The following is a 17743-nucleotide window of genomic DNA, read 5'->3' as shown; positions in this document are numbered from 1 at the left end:
GGATTCAGAAAGGATTTACGACGGCGTATCTCCAGATAGGGCGTCATAAGTCCAAATCTGCGCCGTCGCATCTATACGCCTATTCAGAAAGGCATTTACGTTAGAATTTGTCCAAGATACGACTGACGTAAGTCTCTTACGCCGTCGTATCTTGGGTGCATATTTACGCTGGCCGCTAGGGGCGCTTCCGTAGATTTACGCGTAGAATATGCAAATTAGCTAGATACGCTGATTCAGAAACGTACTTGTGCACATGTCACTGGGATACGTCCACGGACGGCGCATGCGCCGTTCGTTCGGCCCCTCATTTGCATGGGGTCACGGTTCATTTTAATAAAACACGCCCACTGCCAACCTACTTTGAATTACGCAGGCTTACGCCGGCCCATATACGCTACGCCGCCGTAACTTAGGACGCAAGTTGTTTCTGAATACGGTACCTGCCTCTAAGTTACATGCGGCGGCGTAGTGTATATGAGATACGCTACGCCCGCCCAAACTTACGCGATTCTTTCTGAATCTGGGCCTGTATTTTTTGCTAGAAAATTACTTAGAACCCCCAAACATTTTATATATATATATATATATATATATATATATATATATATATATATATATATATATATATATTTTAGCAGAGACCCTAGAGAATAAAATAGCGATCGTTGCAATATTTTATGTCACACAGTATTTGTGCAGTGGCCTTTCAAACGCATTTTTTGAAGGAAAAAGACACTTTCATGAATAAAAAAAAAAATAAACAGTAAAATGAGCCAATTTTTTGTATACTGGGGAAAGATGATGTTACACCAAATAAATAGATACCAAACATGTCACACTTTGAAATTGCGCACACTCGTCGAATGGCGACAAACTACGGTACCTAAAAATCTCCGTAGACGGCGCTTAATTTTTTTTTACGGTTACCAGGTTAGAGTTACAGAGGAAGTCTAGTGCTAGAATTATTGCTCTCGCTCTGACGATCGTGGCAATACCTCACATGTGTGATTTAAACACCGTTTACATATGCGAGCACGACTTGCGTATGCATTTTCTTTGCTGTGCGAGGTTGCGGGGACAGGGGTGATTTAATATTTTTGTTCTTATTTATTTTATTTCTGTTTATTTTTTTACATTGTGTTAAAAAAAAAAAAAAATGAAACATCCCTTGTGACAGTAATAGGTGGTGACAGGTACTTTTTATGGACGGATCGGAGGTCTAAAAGACCCCAAATCCCTCCTTTACACTTCAAATTATTCAGATCACCAAAAAAACGGCGATTCTGAATACTGTACTTTTTTTTAAAACTGGCGCCAATGGCAGCTGAGTAATCCGGAAGCGTTTTTGTGATGTCGCTTCTGTGTTTACATACAGGAGACTGGAACGAAGCCGTTTCCGGCTTTGTGCCAGTCTGTCACTAGACGCCGGAAGTGGCGCATCACCGGTAAGAGCGGCGGAAGGCGGCAGGAGGGGGATGTCCCCTCCCACTCCTCCGGTATAACAACCAAGTGGCTTAACCACTTAAAGCGGGGGTTCATCCTTAAAAAAAAAACATTTTATTTTTCTAGCATGCCATCAAGCATACTAGCGTATGGTGACCAGACATCCCCAGTTTCAGGGGACAGTCCCCTGATTGAGGACACTGTCCCCAGACCAAGTCCGTCCCTGGTTTTGTCCCCAGAATGGATTTAATAGGGGACAGGGGCAATTTCAAAGACAATCAGTGCAGAATTAAAATAAAAAAAATAGAATTGGCCCCCCCCCCCCCCCCGCTCCTTTCTGATGATCATGTGCTGGTCGGAGCGGAGGGAATATTTCTTCAGCTTCGCTCGCATGTTCTTCTGCCTTGGCTCAAATCCTGGCCAGCCGCCTGCCTATCTCCTTGCCTTCCCTGGCAGAGTGATCTTCCTCCGCTCCCCACCCAGTAGTAGCCGGGGCCTGAAGAGTAAGACTTGAGTGGCTGTGAGGTGGGCGGTGGCGGGCAGAGAGTCGCTGATTGTTGCCATTACTAGTAAAGAAAAAATATGTCCCCGGATTTAATTTAAAAAATCTGGTCACCTTATACTAGCGCGATCTACAGTACGCCTTTATTTTATTTTTTGGCGCCGTACTCACAGTTTACTGCCGTAGTGAAGTTTCAGACTCCCCGCGGGGAATGGGCGTTCCTATGCAGAGGGAAGATGATTGACGGGCAGCTATGGTGCGTCACGCTTCCCAAAAATAGCCGAAATAGGACTTGCCTCTTCACGGCGCCTGCGCAGTCAGCTCCGATGTCTGTGCGCAGGCGCCGTATAGCGCCGTGAAGAGGCAATTCCTATTTCGGCTATCTTCGGGAAGCGTGACGTGCCATAGCCGGCCGTCAATCATCTTCCCTCTGCATAGGAACGCCCATTCCCCGCGGGGAGTCTGAAACTTCACTACAGGATTAAACTGTGAGTACGGCGCAAAAAAAAAAAAAAAAAAGGCATACTGTAGCTCGCGCTAGTATGCTTGATGGCATGCTAGAAACTGTTTTTTTGGGGTGAAACACCGCTTTAAGGACCGCCGCATGTACATATACGTCGGCAGAATGGCACGTACAGGCACAATCACGTACCTGAACGTGGCTGCCTTCGTGCGGGTCGGGGGTCCGATCAGGGCCCCCCCCCAGTACATGCAGCGGTCCGTGGGAGCGATCCGGGATGAGTGAGTGAGAAACTTGTAGAGCGCAACACATGCGAACTGAATCGCCTCCGAACACAGAGGAGAGAAGACATCTGAACAGTGAGTTGCACCAACAGACCACTAACACCAGTACACATAGGCACACAACCCCCCCAGTCACCCCCCGATCACCCCCCCCCCCCCCCCCCCAGTCCCCATTTATTTTCTGATCACTGCATTTAGTGTCATTTGTGACAGAAAAAAGTGTTAGAGACATTAGCTTTAAGCCCCTTTAGGTTCAGGGTAGCCCCCTACCCCCCCCTAATAAAGGTTTAACCCATTGATCGCCACCTCAGTTAACCCTTTCACCCCCTATCACCAGTGTCACTAAGCGATCGTTTTTCTGATCGCTGTATTAGTGTTGCTGGTGCCGCTAGGTAGCCAGTTATTTTTTGAGGTTCGCCGCCAGGTTTTTATAGCGTTAGGTACCCTCATAAATTTTCTAAATAAAGGTTTTAATCCCTGATTGCCCCTAGAGTTAACCCTTTCACCAGTGATCACCGTATAAGTGTCACTGGTGACGCTGGTTAGCCAGTTAGTTATTTGATTGGGATGATCTTTGGGAGAACTTCTCCAGACTGGTGTCGGCTAGAGACCATCTCATACAGTACACATTTTTACACTCACCCCAGGCAGATTAGCTAGGATCCTTCCCGCTCAATCAGTGTACTTCATCCAGGGAAGATTTTCTTCACATATTTTGGGAGTACACAGCCATGCAACAATTCTGGGTAGAAGTTACACAATGCATCCAAGAAGTTAAGACTCTGCAGACACGTGCTGGTACCATTAATTCTTAATAGCACCCCCATGCATCTGCGCATGACCCCAAAGTCATGTGCGTTTGCAGCCACCAAAATGCATAGTACAGCAGTACCATGCAGTTTTGTGGTTGTGCAATTTAAAAAATTGTGCCTGCTGTATTTTGTGTGCCTAACAGCCCATTGAAATGTATAAGCTGACATAGATGTAAGGGAACGCGCAAAAAACGCACATGATCAGATGCACCTGCACAGTATGGTGTGAACTGGCCCTTATTGAGTTTAGATACAATATTATGTCCAGTTGAGTTAAAGTACGTTTGTTTCACATATTACAGTCGCATTGTCTTTTAGAGAAAGCACGGTTCAGTAAATCAGTGTAATTTTCTGAGCATAGCCGATATTCTACATCAAATTACACATAAACATTACACTTAAAGTGATACTAAAGTCTCTTTTTTTTGCTTAAAAATAACAAAAATGTTGTACTTACCTCCTATGTGTAGTGGTTTTTCACAGAGCAGCGCAGACCCTTCTCTTCTCGGGTCCCTCTTCGTCGCTCCTGGCCCCTCCCTCCTGATTGATTGATTTAAAGCGGTGGTTCACCCTTATTAACATCTTTTTAGCATAAAATGAGGCATAGTAGCGCGAGCTACAGTATGCCTATTCTTTATTTTTTTAGTCCCGTACTCACAGTGTAATCGTAGAGACAAGATTCCGACTCCCCGCGGGGAATGGGCGTTCCTATGGAGAGGGAAGGTGATTGACGGCCGGCTCTGGCACGTCACGCTCCCCGAAGACAGCCGGAACAGGTCTCGGCTCTTCACGGCGCTATACTGCGCCTGCGCACAGACTATGCGCAAGCGCCGTGAAGCGCCAAGTCCTATTTCGGGTATTTCCGGAGGAAGCGTGACATGGCATAGCCGGCCGTCAATCATGCTCCCTCTCCATAGGAACGCCCATTCCCCGAGGGGGGTCGGAATCTTGTCTCTATGATTACACTGTGAGTACGGGACTAAAAAAATAAAGACAGGCATACTGTAGCTCGCGCTACTATGCCTCATTTTATGCTTTTTTTTTTATTAATAGGGTGAACCCCCGCTTTAATAGATTTATAATGCGCCAAATACTGACCCGTCAGGGCAGTGTCTAAGCGCAGAAATAGGTAAATCAAGTCAGGGAGGGAAAGAAATAGAAGGAAAAGAAAAAAGGAGAGCAAGAAAAACTAAGGAACAGATCACCAGGGAACAACAGGGAGAACTAACATGACTCGGCCTGCTTTTTCTAAAAAAAAAAAAGTTTTTTGCGTTTTACGAAAGGCCATAATAGAGGGGAGAGACCGAATGGAAGCAGGGAGACTATTCCATAGAGCCGTAGCTCTCACAGAAAAGCATCTGCCCCAAAGGTAAGCAAACGGGCAGATGGGCAAGTGACAAGACCAGCTGTTAGTGATCTGAGTGCTCGTGCAGGGGCATATCGTGTTATCAAGGAATTCAGATATTGCGGGCCCGTCCCATGATAAGCACGATAGGCGAGACAAAGAGCCTTAAACTCAACGCGATCTACCACAGTGAGCCAGTGCAGTGATCGCAGGGTAGGGGTAATATGCTCCCGCCTATTTAGGCCAGAGATTAGTCTAGCGGCCTGGTTTTGGACGAGCTGGATTTTCCTCAGCCACTTTAGAGGCATACCCAAATACACATTGTTGTTAAAGTCAATCCGGGAGTTGACGAGAGATTGAACCAAGACTTTCCGGTGGTTCTGAGAAAACAGATTTTTGACCTTTCTCAGACACCTGATGTAATACAGTGCGTTGCGGATACATTGATTGACTTGGGGTATCCAATTCAGATTACAGTCAAAAATTGTCCCCAGGACACGGACTTGATTCACCGGAACGGGACACGGCCCAAGGCTCGTGGGCCACTTCCCCAGAAAGACAGCTGGATCAATACGTCCAGAGATGAGAATTTCTGTCTTTTTAGCATTTAGACTAAGGGAATTGTGATCCATCCACGGTTTGATGTCTAATAGGCAGGAAGCAAGCTGCAGACCAGGAGCAGGGTCGGATAGGCTGTCGACGACCAACTGGACATCGTCTGCATACAGCCGATTAAACACTGCATGGGTGTCCAGCAGACTCGCAAGCGGCCGAAGATACACATTAACCACTTCCCGACCTCCTCATGTACATATACGTCAGCAGAATGGCACGGACAGGCACATGTACGTACCTGTACGTCCTCTGCTAGACGTGGGTGGGGGGTCCGATCGGGACCCCCCCCCCCGTACATGCGGAGGTCGGGTCCGCTCGGGGAGCGATCCGGGACGACGGCGCGGCTATTTGTTTATAGCCGCTCCGTCGCGATCGTTCCCCGGAGCTGAAGAACGGGGAGAGCCGTGTGTAAACACGGCTTCCCCGTGCTTCACTGTGTCGCCGCATCGATCGCGTCATTCCCTTTATAGGGAAGACACGATCGATGACGTCATTCCTACAGCCACACCCCCCTACACTAGTAAACACACACAAAGTAAACCCTAACTCCTACAGCGCCCCCTGTGGTTAACTCCCAAACTGCAACTGTCATTTTCACAATAAACAATGCAATTTAAATGCATTTTTTGCTGTGAAAATGACAATGGTCCCAAAAATGTGTCAAAATTGTCCGAAGTGTCCGCCATAATGTCGCAGTCACGAAAAAAATCGCTGATCGCCGCCATTAGTAGTAAAAAAAATAAAAAAAATTAAAATGCAAAAAAACTATCCCCTATTTTGTAAACGCTATAAATTTTGCGCAAACCAACCGATAAACGATTATTGCGATTTTTTTTACCAAAAATAGGTAGAAGAATACGTATCGGCCTAAACTGAGGAAAAAAAAAAATTTATATATGTTTTTGGGGGATATTTATTACAGCAAAAAGTAAAAAATATTGCATTTTTTTCAAAATTGTCGCTCTATTTTTGTTTATAGCGCAAAAAATAAAAACCGCAGAGGTGATCAAATACCACCAAAAGAAAGCTCTATTTGTGGGGAAAAAAGGACGCCAATTTTGTTTGGGAACCACGTCGCACGACCGCGCAATTGTCTGTTAAAGTGACGCAGTCCCGAACTGTAAAAACCCCTTGGGTCTTTAGGCAGCAATATGGTCGGGGCTTAAGTGGTTAAATAGCCATGGTGACAGGGCCGAGCCCTGAGGCACCCCACAACTCAGGGTGCTGATGGCAGATAGGAAAGGACCGGTTTTAACATGAAAGGTCCTGTGGGTGAGGAAGTCTGAAAGCCAGTGTGAAGCAGTGCCGGTAATGTGAAACTCGTCCCGAAGCCTGGCAATCAATATAGCGTGGTCTACAGTGTCAAAGGCCCCAGAGAGGTCAAGGAGCACCAAGGCAGCCGCTTCCCTCGCGTCCCTGACCCCGAGCAGCTTCTTTCTGGTAGAAAGGACCGTGAGCTCAATCCCACGGCCCGGACGGAAACCGCACTGCGAGTTGTGAAACAGACCTTTTGTCTCTGAGTACGATTGAAGTTGACGAGTGCCCCCACAACAAGCAGCTTGCTATTGGGGCAGCCGAGCCGCAGCTGCCTGTGTCCATTCACACACGGAGCCGCTGATAGGCCCCGCCCCCTCCCTCCCCACATTGGCTCACTGAGTTTGATTGACAGCAGTGAGAGCCAATGGCGCTCCGCTGCTGTCTCCCAATGAGGAGGGAGAGTCCCAGGCTGCCGAGTCTCTCCTGCAACAGAGCCGGATAAGTATCGCCAGGTAAGTATTAGGGGGGCTGAGGGGAGCTGCTGCACACAGAATGTTTTTTATCTTAATGCATACAACTAAAGGCATTTTTTTTGGTACTTTTGGATAGAGTGGAGAGGTATTAGAACACCTGTCAGGTTTTTATTGCTGTCTGTGCCCCCCGTTAACGAGATTCACCCTCTCTATTTGACCTGTTTACCATTATCATTGAAAGTGAAAAGTGAAGTTTTTGGTTGTCACCAGAAAAGTAATAGAGTGAAAATCTTCCAATAGGGACACTAGTTCTGGTGACCTGGGAGTCCCCAAGGAATTCCCTTCATTTGCAGGGATTTGCTCTCACTTCTTGTTTGGCTATGGGACAGGAAGTGAAGGGAAATCTCCCCAATGGGACACAGATGGTGAAAAAAAAAAAAATCTGACAGGGGTTATAACTTTCCCTTGATCTGTCCAAAATAAAAATAAAAATATTTTGCCTATAGTTTTACTTTAAACTTTCATACCAATATTCATACGTACAATTGTAAGAAAATTCTCAGTACATTTGACGGCATTACAAATGTTGTTCCATTTGGGGACAAACGGACTTTACTGAACATAGGGAGCATCATAGGTATCTCTAGGGCCGGTGGGACAAGGGGTGGGCAGGAGGTGAGGCTGCCTCTGGCGCAATGGTTTATTGCAGGGATGGGGGGCACCCTGACCCTAACCCTAAGGGAAAGGAGGGGGCTCAGTAAAGCATCTTTTGCCCTGGGCGCTGGATGACCTTGTCCCGGCACTGGGTATCTCACAGTCACCAACCCTCGGAAACCTTGCAGTTATAGCCAGATGCTGAGCTTTTCTGACAAACAAAGCTCCAACATTATGTGTGTCCCTTTCTACCTTCTAAACATTCTTATTGGCCACTGAGGCTGCCCATCAGTATGGGCATGTAGGGGCATGAGGTAGTAGCAAGCACTGATACTGTAGGTCTGCAAAGTATTTTTTTTATTGCTTTCAGGTTCTTTTGAAAGTCATTTTTGCAAGCTTTCTCTTGTATACTTCTCGTTTCATATAGAGATTTGAACATTAGACACTAGATGGCAGGCTGAGATAAAATATTATCTGACTTATAGGCCTGGATTACACTGGCAGAGCCTACCTATGTAATGAACAAATATGGTCACCCCTATGTATGTATATAATTACAAACTGTAAAAGGCTTAAAACATTCAAATATACAGCTGCATTTTTTTGTATTTTATTTTTTTGCATCAGGCTAATTCTTTGCATGTTTATTTAAGAGTAATGTTTTTAGCTTAATTTATTTAAAGGGTAACTACACTTTAATGGAAAAAATGGCAAACAAATAAATAAACAATTGCTACACATGTCACATTGTAATTTAATGTTATTAAAAATTACCTTTCCTTTTCAATGTCCAGCACTGTAATTTTCAGTAAAATGCTATGCAATATGGAAATCTGGAGTTGTTCTGTACACAGGTGGTGTATGCAATGCTCTCCAGAAATTTTTATTTTTTTTGCTTGTGTGATTGGCTTTGTTTTTTCCAGAAGTCTGCACTAAGATACATGTCAGATTTTGGACATCCCCTGCAACACAAATGTCATTTTTGGTGAGATACTCCCAAAGGGGAAAGCACTAAGTAGGTGCAGACCTTGCCTTTTTCCTCATTAGAGCCATGCAAATGCAGCAGCTGGTTGAGAACTATAAAATCACACATTTTCATTAATTTTGCACATGAACACAGGCACATAAACAGCTTCAGAATAACAAAAGGTAGGACTCTGCAACAAAGTTTGTTAAAATCCTTGCAATGTACATAGATCACCCGAGGGGAATGTTTTTCTCTCAACAAAAGTAGAGTTACTCTTTAATATTTTAAAGGAACACAAATTGCTGAATTATTACTAAATCATGACCGTGTCTCCTTAGAACTCTGTTGAATTTGACCAAGCACACGTTGAAGTTCTCAGAGTTCAGTATGTCCTCCTGGTTCATTCTTCACAAGGGAGATCAGTGAATATATGTTCACTGATCTCCCAACATCTCCCAGTCCCAACATTCCCCACTGAGCAGGTGGACTCCAACGGAGCCCGCCCCATGTGGAAAGGGACTACAAAGGCAAATCTTTATTGTTTTTTTTTTAATGTTTAACACCTTTTATATGCAGGCACTGTTTAAATGAAGATCTACTTTTTGCCTGTTCAAACTTGTCAAAAAAGTGCCTTCAAGCACTGCAAGTTTGATACTTTGAATCAACTAAACCTGGCTACATGGTTTTCAGTGTTGGAAGTACATTTTAGGGGTGGAAAATGAGTGCACGAGACACAGTTTTTCAGAATTATCTCCTAACTTGGACAATGAATAAGGGAAAAACAACCTAAAAAGCTTTATTTGAAAGCTGAAGTACTTGGCAGTAGGAGGCATGAAGTAACCATGATCACTTTTGTTTTATTAGTCCTTATTTCAGTTATAGTTGGATGTTGGTAAGATCTGAGAAACTGCCATCAAACACCTACATATCATATATACATTTTGGGTTACCTGGCCTTTTACTATAGTTTGGGTAGCATTGCTTTATTTAATAACTAACTTCTATTTAAAGCTTTAGATTATAATGCTTACTGTTTTTCTTTTATTACAGAAAATATTATGTTGATGTAGAAAGAAAAGAAGTTGGTTTTGATTTATCTTTACATCCAAAAGATACAAATGAAAAATATAGACTGTATGAAGTAAGTAAAACAAAAAATTATGTTTGTACTGAACATTTGAAATTGAACCATCAAAACATTTCCAAATTTATTATCAAATTTCTCTGTTTTAAAGTGAACCTGGGTAGGGAGTTCAGTAGACAAATGTTATCAAGAATATATGCACTTAATTATGGCCCAGATTCACATAGGGCGGCGTAACTATGTGCGGGCGTAGCGTATCTTATTTACGCTACGCCGCCGCAACTTAGAGAGGCAAGTGCTGTATTCACAAAGCACTTGCGTCCTAAGTTACGGCGGCGTGCGTATTTCAAAGTAGGCAGGTCGTGGGCGTGTTGTATTTAAATTAAGCTTGACCCCATGTAGATGCATGGCCGAACGAACAGGGCATGCGTGCGCATGCTCAGTATCGCGTCGTATTTACGCCCAAAGATACGCCGGCTCAATGCCTGTGACGTGAACGTAACCTACGCACAGCCCCATTCACGTACGACTTGCGTAAAAAGATACGCTTGTTCCGACGTCCATACCTTGCATGGGCTGCGCCACCTAGAGACCAGCTTTAACTTTACGCCGGTGTATGTCTTACGTAAACAGCGTAACTAATTGCGACGGGCGTACGTACGTTCGTGAATCGGCATTTCTTGCTCATTTACATATTCGACGCGGAAATCAACGGAAGCGCCACCTAGCAGCCAGCGTAAATATGCACCCCAAGATACGACGTCATAGGAGACTTACGCCGCTCGTATCTTGGCTAAATCTATGCGTAACTGGTTCTAAGAATCAGGCGCATAGATACAACGGCGGACATTCGGACTTACGACGGCGTATCTGGAGATACGCCGTCGTAAGTCTTTGAGAATCTGGGCCTATATGTGTATGACACAATAGTGGAACAAAGTTACATTTCTTTTACTTCTAATGAGCCAAATATGAGTTATAAGTTCAGCTCAAGGGACTTTTTCCAAACCATTAAAAAAAAAGTTTGGAACTTGTGAAAGTTCCCTAAACCCTATTGAAGTCTATGGAGGACATATCCTGCAAATACATTTTGCCCATTGTAACAGGAGTAACTTTTGGGCACAGATTGAGCCAGGAGATGGGGTGGCAAGTGAATCATAATTCATGTATTACATGAGATGGGACATCACTGATAGTTCGTATTGCAGGATTTTGAGACACTGCAAGATGTTGGTTAATTGTGACCCCAACCAGTCAATAGTGACTCATCTCTCTGTGAAGACTGTTAATATGTTAAATAAGTCTGGCTTTTGAAAGGCATTTAATTGTGTGATAACACTGTCTAAAACCTATTGATGCTCAGAGGTGTGAATAGGTGTCAAGCTGCATGCGGAGACGAAACGTCTGCCTAGGAAACTCAGTGTGTGATGGGTTTGTTGTTATACTGTTAATTAAGGAATGTTTAGTAATTAGCCTTAGTGTGTGATTAGGGGGGTGGAGATCTCATTGTTGCTTTAATGCCTTGTACTGTATAAAAAGCTGAGAAGAAACCATTAAAGTATCATTACATTTGAAACCAGAAGCACAGAGCTGTGTGTCTCGTGTCTGGGGGGAATTCTTATGGATCGGGTCCTTTTGGTTGGAGTGTCGATAAGCTGTCGTGACTGGGATGGAAGGTCGTAAACGGTGGTGACCGTTACACCCATTTTTAGGGCTGGGCACTGTCAGGGAACATGTATCACTGCCATTTACCATGGTATCAAAAGATACCACTTGGTAGGGAGCAGCCACTTTTGAAAGTACTTATAAAAAAGGCTTAAGGGGCATCATTAAAACTGCACAAATCCTCCCAGTATCATACTTAGGGGATGCCATAAATCTGGCAGTGAAGTGTTGCACCTCTACGGTGTACTAAAGCAAATTGACATTTACAATTTAAATTGCCAGTAAATGAGAGTTCCCTGCTGCTTCATTCTGTTTTGAGAAAAAGCATTGGGGATTTCCTTCAACATCTATCCCAGACCTTTATCTTTTTTATTGTCCCATGATGACCCTTCTCCATTTAATCTCTCGCCACAAATGACCACAAAAATCTACAATGTCATTCACAGCTGGATAGTGGATGATAGGACTCCGGTGGCCGCCGGTGTCCTAGCAACCAATGGTGTATCCCTGACCCTATTCACTGAATGTAAATCAAGGGGAGAGGTATGCAGGCTGACATCGTTGACCAAATGTGGCCATATTTGGTTGGTGAGGCCAGCCAGCTTCCCAGCCCCACTGTTTACAATTACTGTATCTGATTGAGGCCAGGGATGCGTCACTGGCTTTTGGTCCCCCATGGCCACAGTCCTAAGCAGAAAGCTGTTGTTTATCAGTGGTGTTAGGCTGGCCATACATTATACAATGTTCTTATTCAATTTCCTTTAGATTTACCTTTAACTGTGTAGTGCAAGGGCCTGCCTGATTGCAAACAAATTGAAAGTGTTTAGGGTTAACCCCATATTACCATATATACTCGAGTATAAGCTGAGTTTTTCAGCACATTTTTTGTGCTGAAAATGCCCTCCTCGGCTTATACTCGAGTCACCTTTTTGCGCCTGACCTCCTGGACTTTGGGGACCCAGTACCCGCTGGCCATAGGTCCCCTGAACCCCATACATGTAGCCCCACTCTTTCTCTACAAGTGTGCAAAGTTTGTTGTCCGGGGGACCTACGGCCAGGGAGGAACACCGATTTTTCAAAGCCGGGTACCCCTTGTATAGACTCCCATGTTAAACGGTCATTTCACCAGTGATTTTGGGGACCTGGTACCGGCCGGTCGTAGGTCCCCAAGACCTGAAACTTGGCACACATGTAGCCCCATCTCTCCTCTATAAGTGTGCAAAGTTTATTGTCTGGGGGACCTATGGCTGGGGAGCACAGATTTTTCAAAGCTGGGCACCCCTTCTATAGACTCCTATGTTAAACGTCAGTCTAGTCATGGACACAGTGAGGCATGGGCACCCTAGGCTTATACTCGAGTCAATACGTTTTCCCAGTTTTTTGTGGTAAAATTAGGTGCCTCGGCTTATATTCGGGTCAATTTATACTGGAATATGGTTTTGTAAATATAAAGAAAAATTGTACAAGAAAATTGTATAATGTATGGCCAGCCTTAGTAAAACCACCACTACTGAAAAATTTCCTGGAAAGCCAAAGGTTCGCTGCTGTGGATGGGAGTACAGGCCATTAGTTGTTTGCTCTTTGGAAAATTAGCAAACTAAGAGTTCAGGGCAAATTCTGCATTGCCCCAAACTTGAACCACATCCCTAAATATCACAATAACAGACTTACTTCAAGTCTGAGTAAGGGAAAAAAAATGTCACTCCTTCAATAAAAAAAAGCCTGGCAATTCCTACAAAGGATTGCCCTTTTTTATTGACAGAAAGGGTCAAAAGGATCTGCAGCATTTGTAGTTCTTGTGACATTTATAGCATACAAAAATTAGATTTAGGAAAGCAAAGACAAATCAATAAATACTCTCTCTGAGTGACAGATGTTATATGCATAGAAGTATTGTGGAAATCCAAGTATTTTTTGGACATGACTATAAAATGTGGCTGACATTTGTCTGGGTAGGAGAGGGAAACTTGGAGTAACTTGGTAAGGAATCTAATAAGAAGGTTTGATGAATTGTATGCAAATTTGGCTTGGTGTTCATTTGGGGCAGATATACAACATATTTCTTTTTTAATCACATAGATTTTTCACCTTCCCTTTGGCTCTTTGTTCAGTCAGCACTGGATTTGGCTGCCAGAGTAAAAAAAAAAAAGCCCAGTAAAGGCTGCGACCAGATATACTTCCCCCCAATCCCCACATCTGCTCACATTCCAGGGCTGCATCATGGTAGGAAGGGGAGATTAAAATACTCATCATACCACGCATAAACCATCACCTTGCACAGAAGTAACAGGTTTTTGTTTACTGTTTAACTAACTGCATTTTCTTGCAATATTCAGCAGGCAGGTAACCATATGGTACATCAAAGTCAAGGAATCAAGAATCATTTTTTGGACAAGCAGATAGAGGCTGCTCTTCGGCATTACATCGGAAAGTCTGAAGCAGATAAAAAGGCCAAAATGGAAGTAAAACAGGAGAGAAGGATAAAAGTGCAAAGAAAAATAAAAAAGAATATGTCAGCTTTAACCATGCCTGTAAGTTTATTAGAAACTATACAGTTTCCATGATATCAGAAGTTGCCTAAACCACATCATAAGTCCAAAACATAAAGTAAGATGTTTTAGTTTCAGATCTTTTTCTAACATCAGACCTTCATATAATGGGTCTTGCATGCGTCTGGCGGTATAAAGTAGAATTACTTATTTGACATTAAGCATAATGATAGCACCATCTAAATAGTGGTATCATTGGCATTGTTGGGCTTCTTAGATAACAGTTCAAAAAGCTATGGCTAATAATTACCTTTGGTAACCAGTCAGAATTTAGTTATCTCTAATATGGAGTAGAGCTGCACGATAAATTGTTAAAAAATTGCAATCTCAATTCAACCCCCCTTACGATCTTAATCTGGCATTTCCATGATTCTATGTAACAAGTGCAGAGCCGTTCTCTGCTCAGAGCTGTAAAAAAAAAACGACAAATGTTTATCAACATTCCTCAGCGCTGGGAGATAAAGAGAAACATTGTAACATGTTGTAGTTTTAGATCAAAGGGAAGAACTGTAAACGAGGTCAGTTTAACAACTTAAATGGAACTTCAGTCATTTTTTCATCTTTCCATCTATTAAATCTTTTGCCCTTGTTGTTTTAACTTTAGATAGTGTAACGACACCCCCCGAGTATGAAAGGGGTTAAAGTCGTTTAGGATATTCCATTCCCGAACACAAAGGCAGCTACCAATTCTCTAACCAGCCGAAGAAGAAACCCATACGAATAATTCTCCCCCAAATACGAGACGAAGCTCCGTGTTGGAGGTCAAACAGGAATCACAATCTTTATTGGAAGACTACAGGCTTATATACAGTAAAAGAGGAGGTGCATACATATCCTACTCATATTACTCTGAAAATACACCTGTGACCAGACCTAATTAACATGAGCTAACTAACTAATCCCTTTAAGCAGCCAAGATGACTCAGAGACATGACCTTTAGGCTAGACTTGCCGTCTTGTAGCTCAGAAGACACAATCAACATTATCACAAATCAACACAGAACTCCTTCACACAATTACAGGGTCAATTAACACAAACCACAATGAAAGGCCCATAGAAGTTACCCTAGACTCATTTACATTATAACAGACAACAGACAGACAGGTGGCTGGAGGTGATGACATTAGCATCTCCTTACAGTATATGTCCCAACAGTATGAATGAGTCACTCTTTCTAATGAGGCATATATCCTGGGAGATAATGTGGATAAATATAACTGTCCCATTTTAAGTAGACCAAGATATATTTTCTCAGTCACCCTATGCCCCTAATGGACATAGGGTGATTCAGACATAAGAGGTGCATGGGGAGCTGAAGCAATACTTTCTAAGGGATTCTGGGTTCCACGGGCCCTCCCGTTACAGATAGTAAAACCATAGTTGCCAACATTTTAAAAAAAATTCCAGGGACACTTTGCAGCACAGCTGTTAATTAATTACCACACTGACTTCTCCGAAGCTCCACCCACTCCGCATAATCTTCGCCTGGCAAAGATTATGCGTAGTGGGTGGAGCTTTGGGGAAGTGAGTGTGGTAATTAATTAATAGCTGTGCTGCAAAGTGTCCCTGGACAAATGTTGGCAACTATGGTAAAACCTTTTTTTCTGCCAGTAAATACCTTATACAGCCCACTTCCTGTTTCTAGACGTATGACATCATGCACAGCTCTCTCTCTCTCGAACTCTTGTGAGAGTTTGCCAGGAAGGGAGGGGGTTGAATCAAAAGAGGGCCAATGTGAGCTTCAGACCTTGGAGGTGCGTCTGTGTAAATCCAGGAAGTGAACAGGCAGCAGCTTCAGCTCCATACAGTTAAAATGATTGCAGCCTGACTCAGTGGAAGGAGATTTCTGCAGCATATTTGGCAAGTACAGAATCACAGTATATATAAATGAATATTCAAAGTGGTTGGAGGGAATGGCAAAGTTGTTTTTATTACAAATTATGTGAGCAGCTTGCAGTTTCCTCTTTAAAGACTAATGCCGCGTACACACGATCGGTTAAACCGATGAGAATGGTCTGATAGACTGTTTCCATCGGTCAAAACCGATCGTGTGTGGGCGCCATCGGTTAAAAAAAGGCAACTTGTTTTCAAATGAACCGATGGATTCCTAACCGATAGGACAAAACTGATCGTTAGTAGGCACAACCATCGGTTAAAAATCCATGCATGCTCAGAATCAAGTCGACGCATGCTTGGAAGCATTGAGCTTCGTTTTTTCCAGCACGTCGTTGTGTTTTACGTCACCGCGTTCTGACACGATCGTTTTTTTAACTGATGGTGTGTAGGCAAGACAGACCATCAGTCAGCTTCATCGGTTAACCGATGAAAACGGTCCATCGGTCCGTTCTCATCGGATGGACTGATCGTGTGTACGCGGCATAAGCCTTTTTCTAACACTTGTTGCTTACAAGTTAAAATATTTTTTTTCTGCTAGAAAATTACTTGGGACCCCCAAATATTATATATATATTTTTTAGCAGAGACCCTAGAGCAGGGATATGCAATTAGCGGACCTCCAGCTGTTGCAGAACTACAAGTCCCATGAGGCATAGCAAGACTCTGACAGCCACAAGCATGGCACCCAAAGGCAGAGGCATGATGGGAATTGTAGTTTTGCAACATCTGGAGGTCCGCTAATTGCATATCCCTGCCCTAGAGCATAAAATGGTGGTTGTTGCAATATTTTATGTCACACTATTTGCATAGCGGTCTTTCAAATGCAATTGTTTTTACTATATACTTCAATGAATTAAAAAAATAAAATAAACAGTAAAGTTAGCCCAATTTTTCTGTATACTGTGAAAGATGTTATGCCGTGAGAATCATGATCTTTAGTCTAAGCAAAAAAAATGTGATTCTCATTTTTGCCAGAATTGTGCAGCTCTAATATGGAGTGACCAAATGAACTGTGAGAAGTGACTTTTTAATATCTGTTATTGCTGTGAGTGGTTCTTTGTTATTTATTATGCCTGAGCTTTTCATTTCAGTTTTGAATATTTGCATTATATAATGTGTATCTTAACTGTTGTATATTTACAGGACCGTTTTTCAGATCATTGTGTATACCCAAGCAACCCAAACCAAAAATTATGGTAATAATTCCCTTTATTTATGACATTTCTTTCTCTTATTTATCTGCTAGTAAGGAGTAGCAAATCTGTCTGGGTTTGATTTATCAAGGGTTTAGTGATTTTTGGGGTTAATAGGCATTTAAATAACATGCTTGGTGATGCCTTAAATCTGTACATGGTTTTACAGAGCAGTACAATTTTCACAGAGAGTATCAATGACAATATGTACTGGCAGCACATTTTCACAATTGGGGTATTGAATTGATTTTTACTTATAGAATTAACTTTGCTTACATACAGGAGTAGCACCCCAATTGGATTATTTTTGGTTTGGGAAAAAAAGGCTGTTTTCAGGCTTTTTTACACTTGCTGTGGTCTTCAAAGAGGAATCCATATTCAGATTGCTCATCATAGAGCATTTGGCAGGGAGCGAGGAGGCATTGTTACAGTTAGAATGCAGAGTAGAGGAAAAAGTATTTGAGAGGCTGTACCCCCAGCTCCCCAGTATTCACAGTGCCCCTTAGGCCCCATACACACGATAGAATTTATCCGCGAATACGG

At 43.1% G+C, this 17743-nt stretch overlaps 1 protein-coding gene across 2 annotated transcripts in view; it reads left to right on the top strand.

Moving 5' to 3' along the window:
• Positions 1–17743, top strand: part of LOC120943533 — a 77187-nt gene that overhangs the window by 215 nt on the left and 59229 nt on the right. For both annotated transcript variants that reach the window (XM_040356892.1, XM_040356893.1), the window contains exons 2-4: positions 9863–9953; positions 13898–14092; positions 17151–17203. In XM_040356892.1, the coding sequence (XP_040212826.1) occupies positions 9863–9953; positions 13898–14092; positions 17151–17203 (339 nt within the window). The remainder of the gene's footprint in view (positions 1–9862; positions 9954–13897; positions 14093–17150; positions 17204–17743) is intronic.

This window comes from Rana temporaria, chromosome 6, assembly GCF_905171775.1.
Source record: "Rana temporaria chromosome 6, aRanTem1.1, whole genome shotgun sequence".
NCBI classification, from domain to species: Eukaryota; Metazoa; Chordata; class Amphibia; order Anura; family Ranidae; genus Rana; species Rana temporaria.
This window is presented reverse-complemented; position numbering and strand designations above follow the sequence as displayed.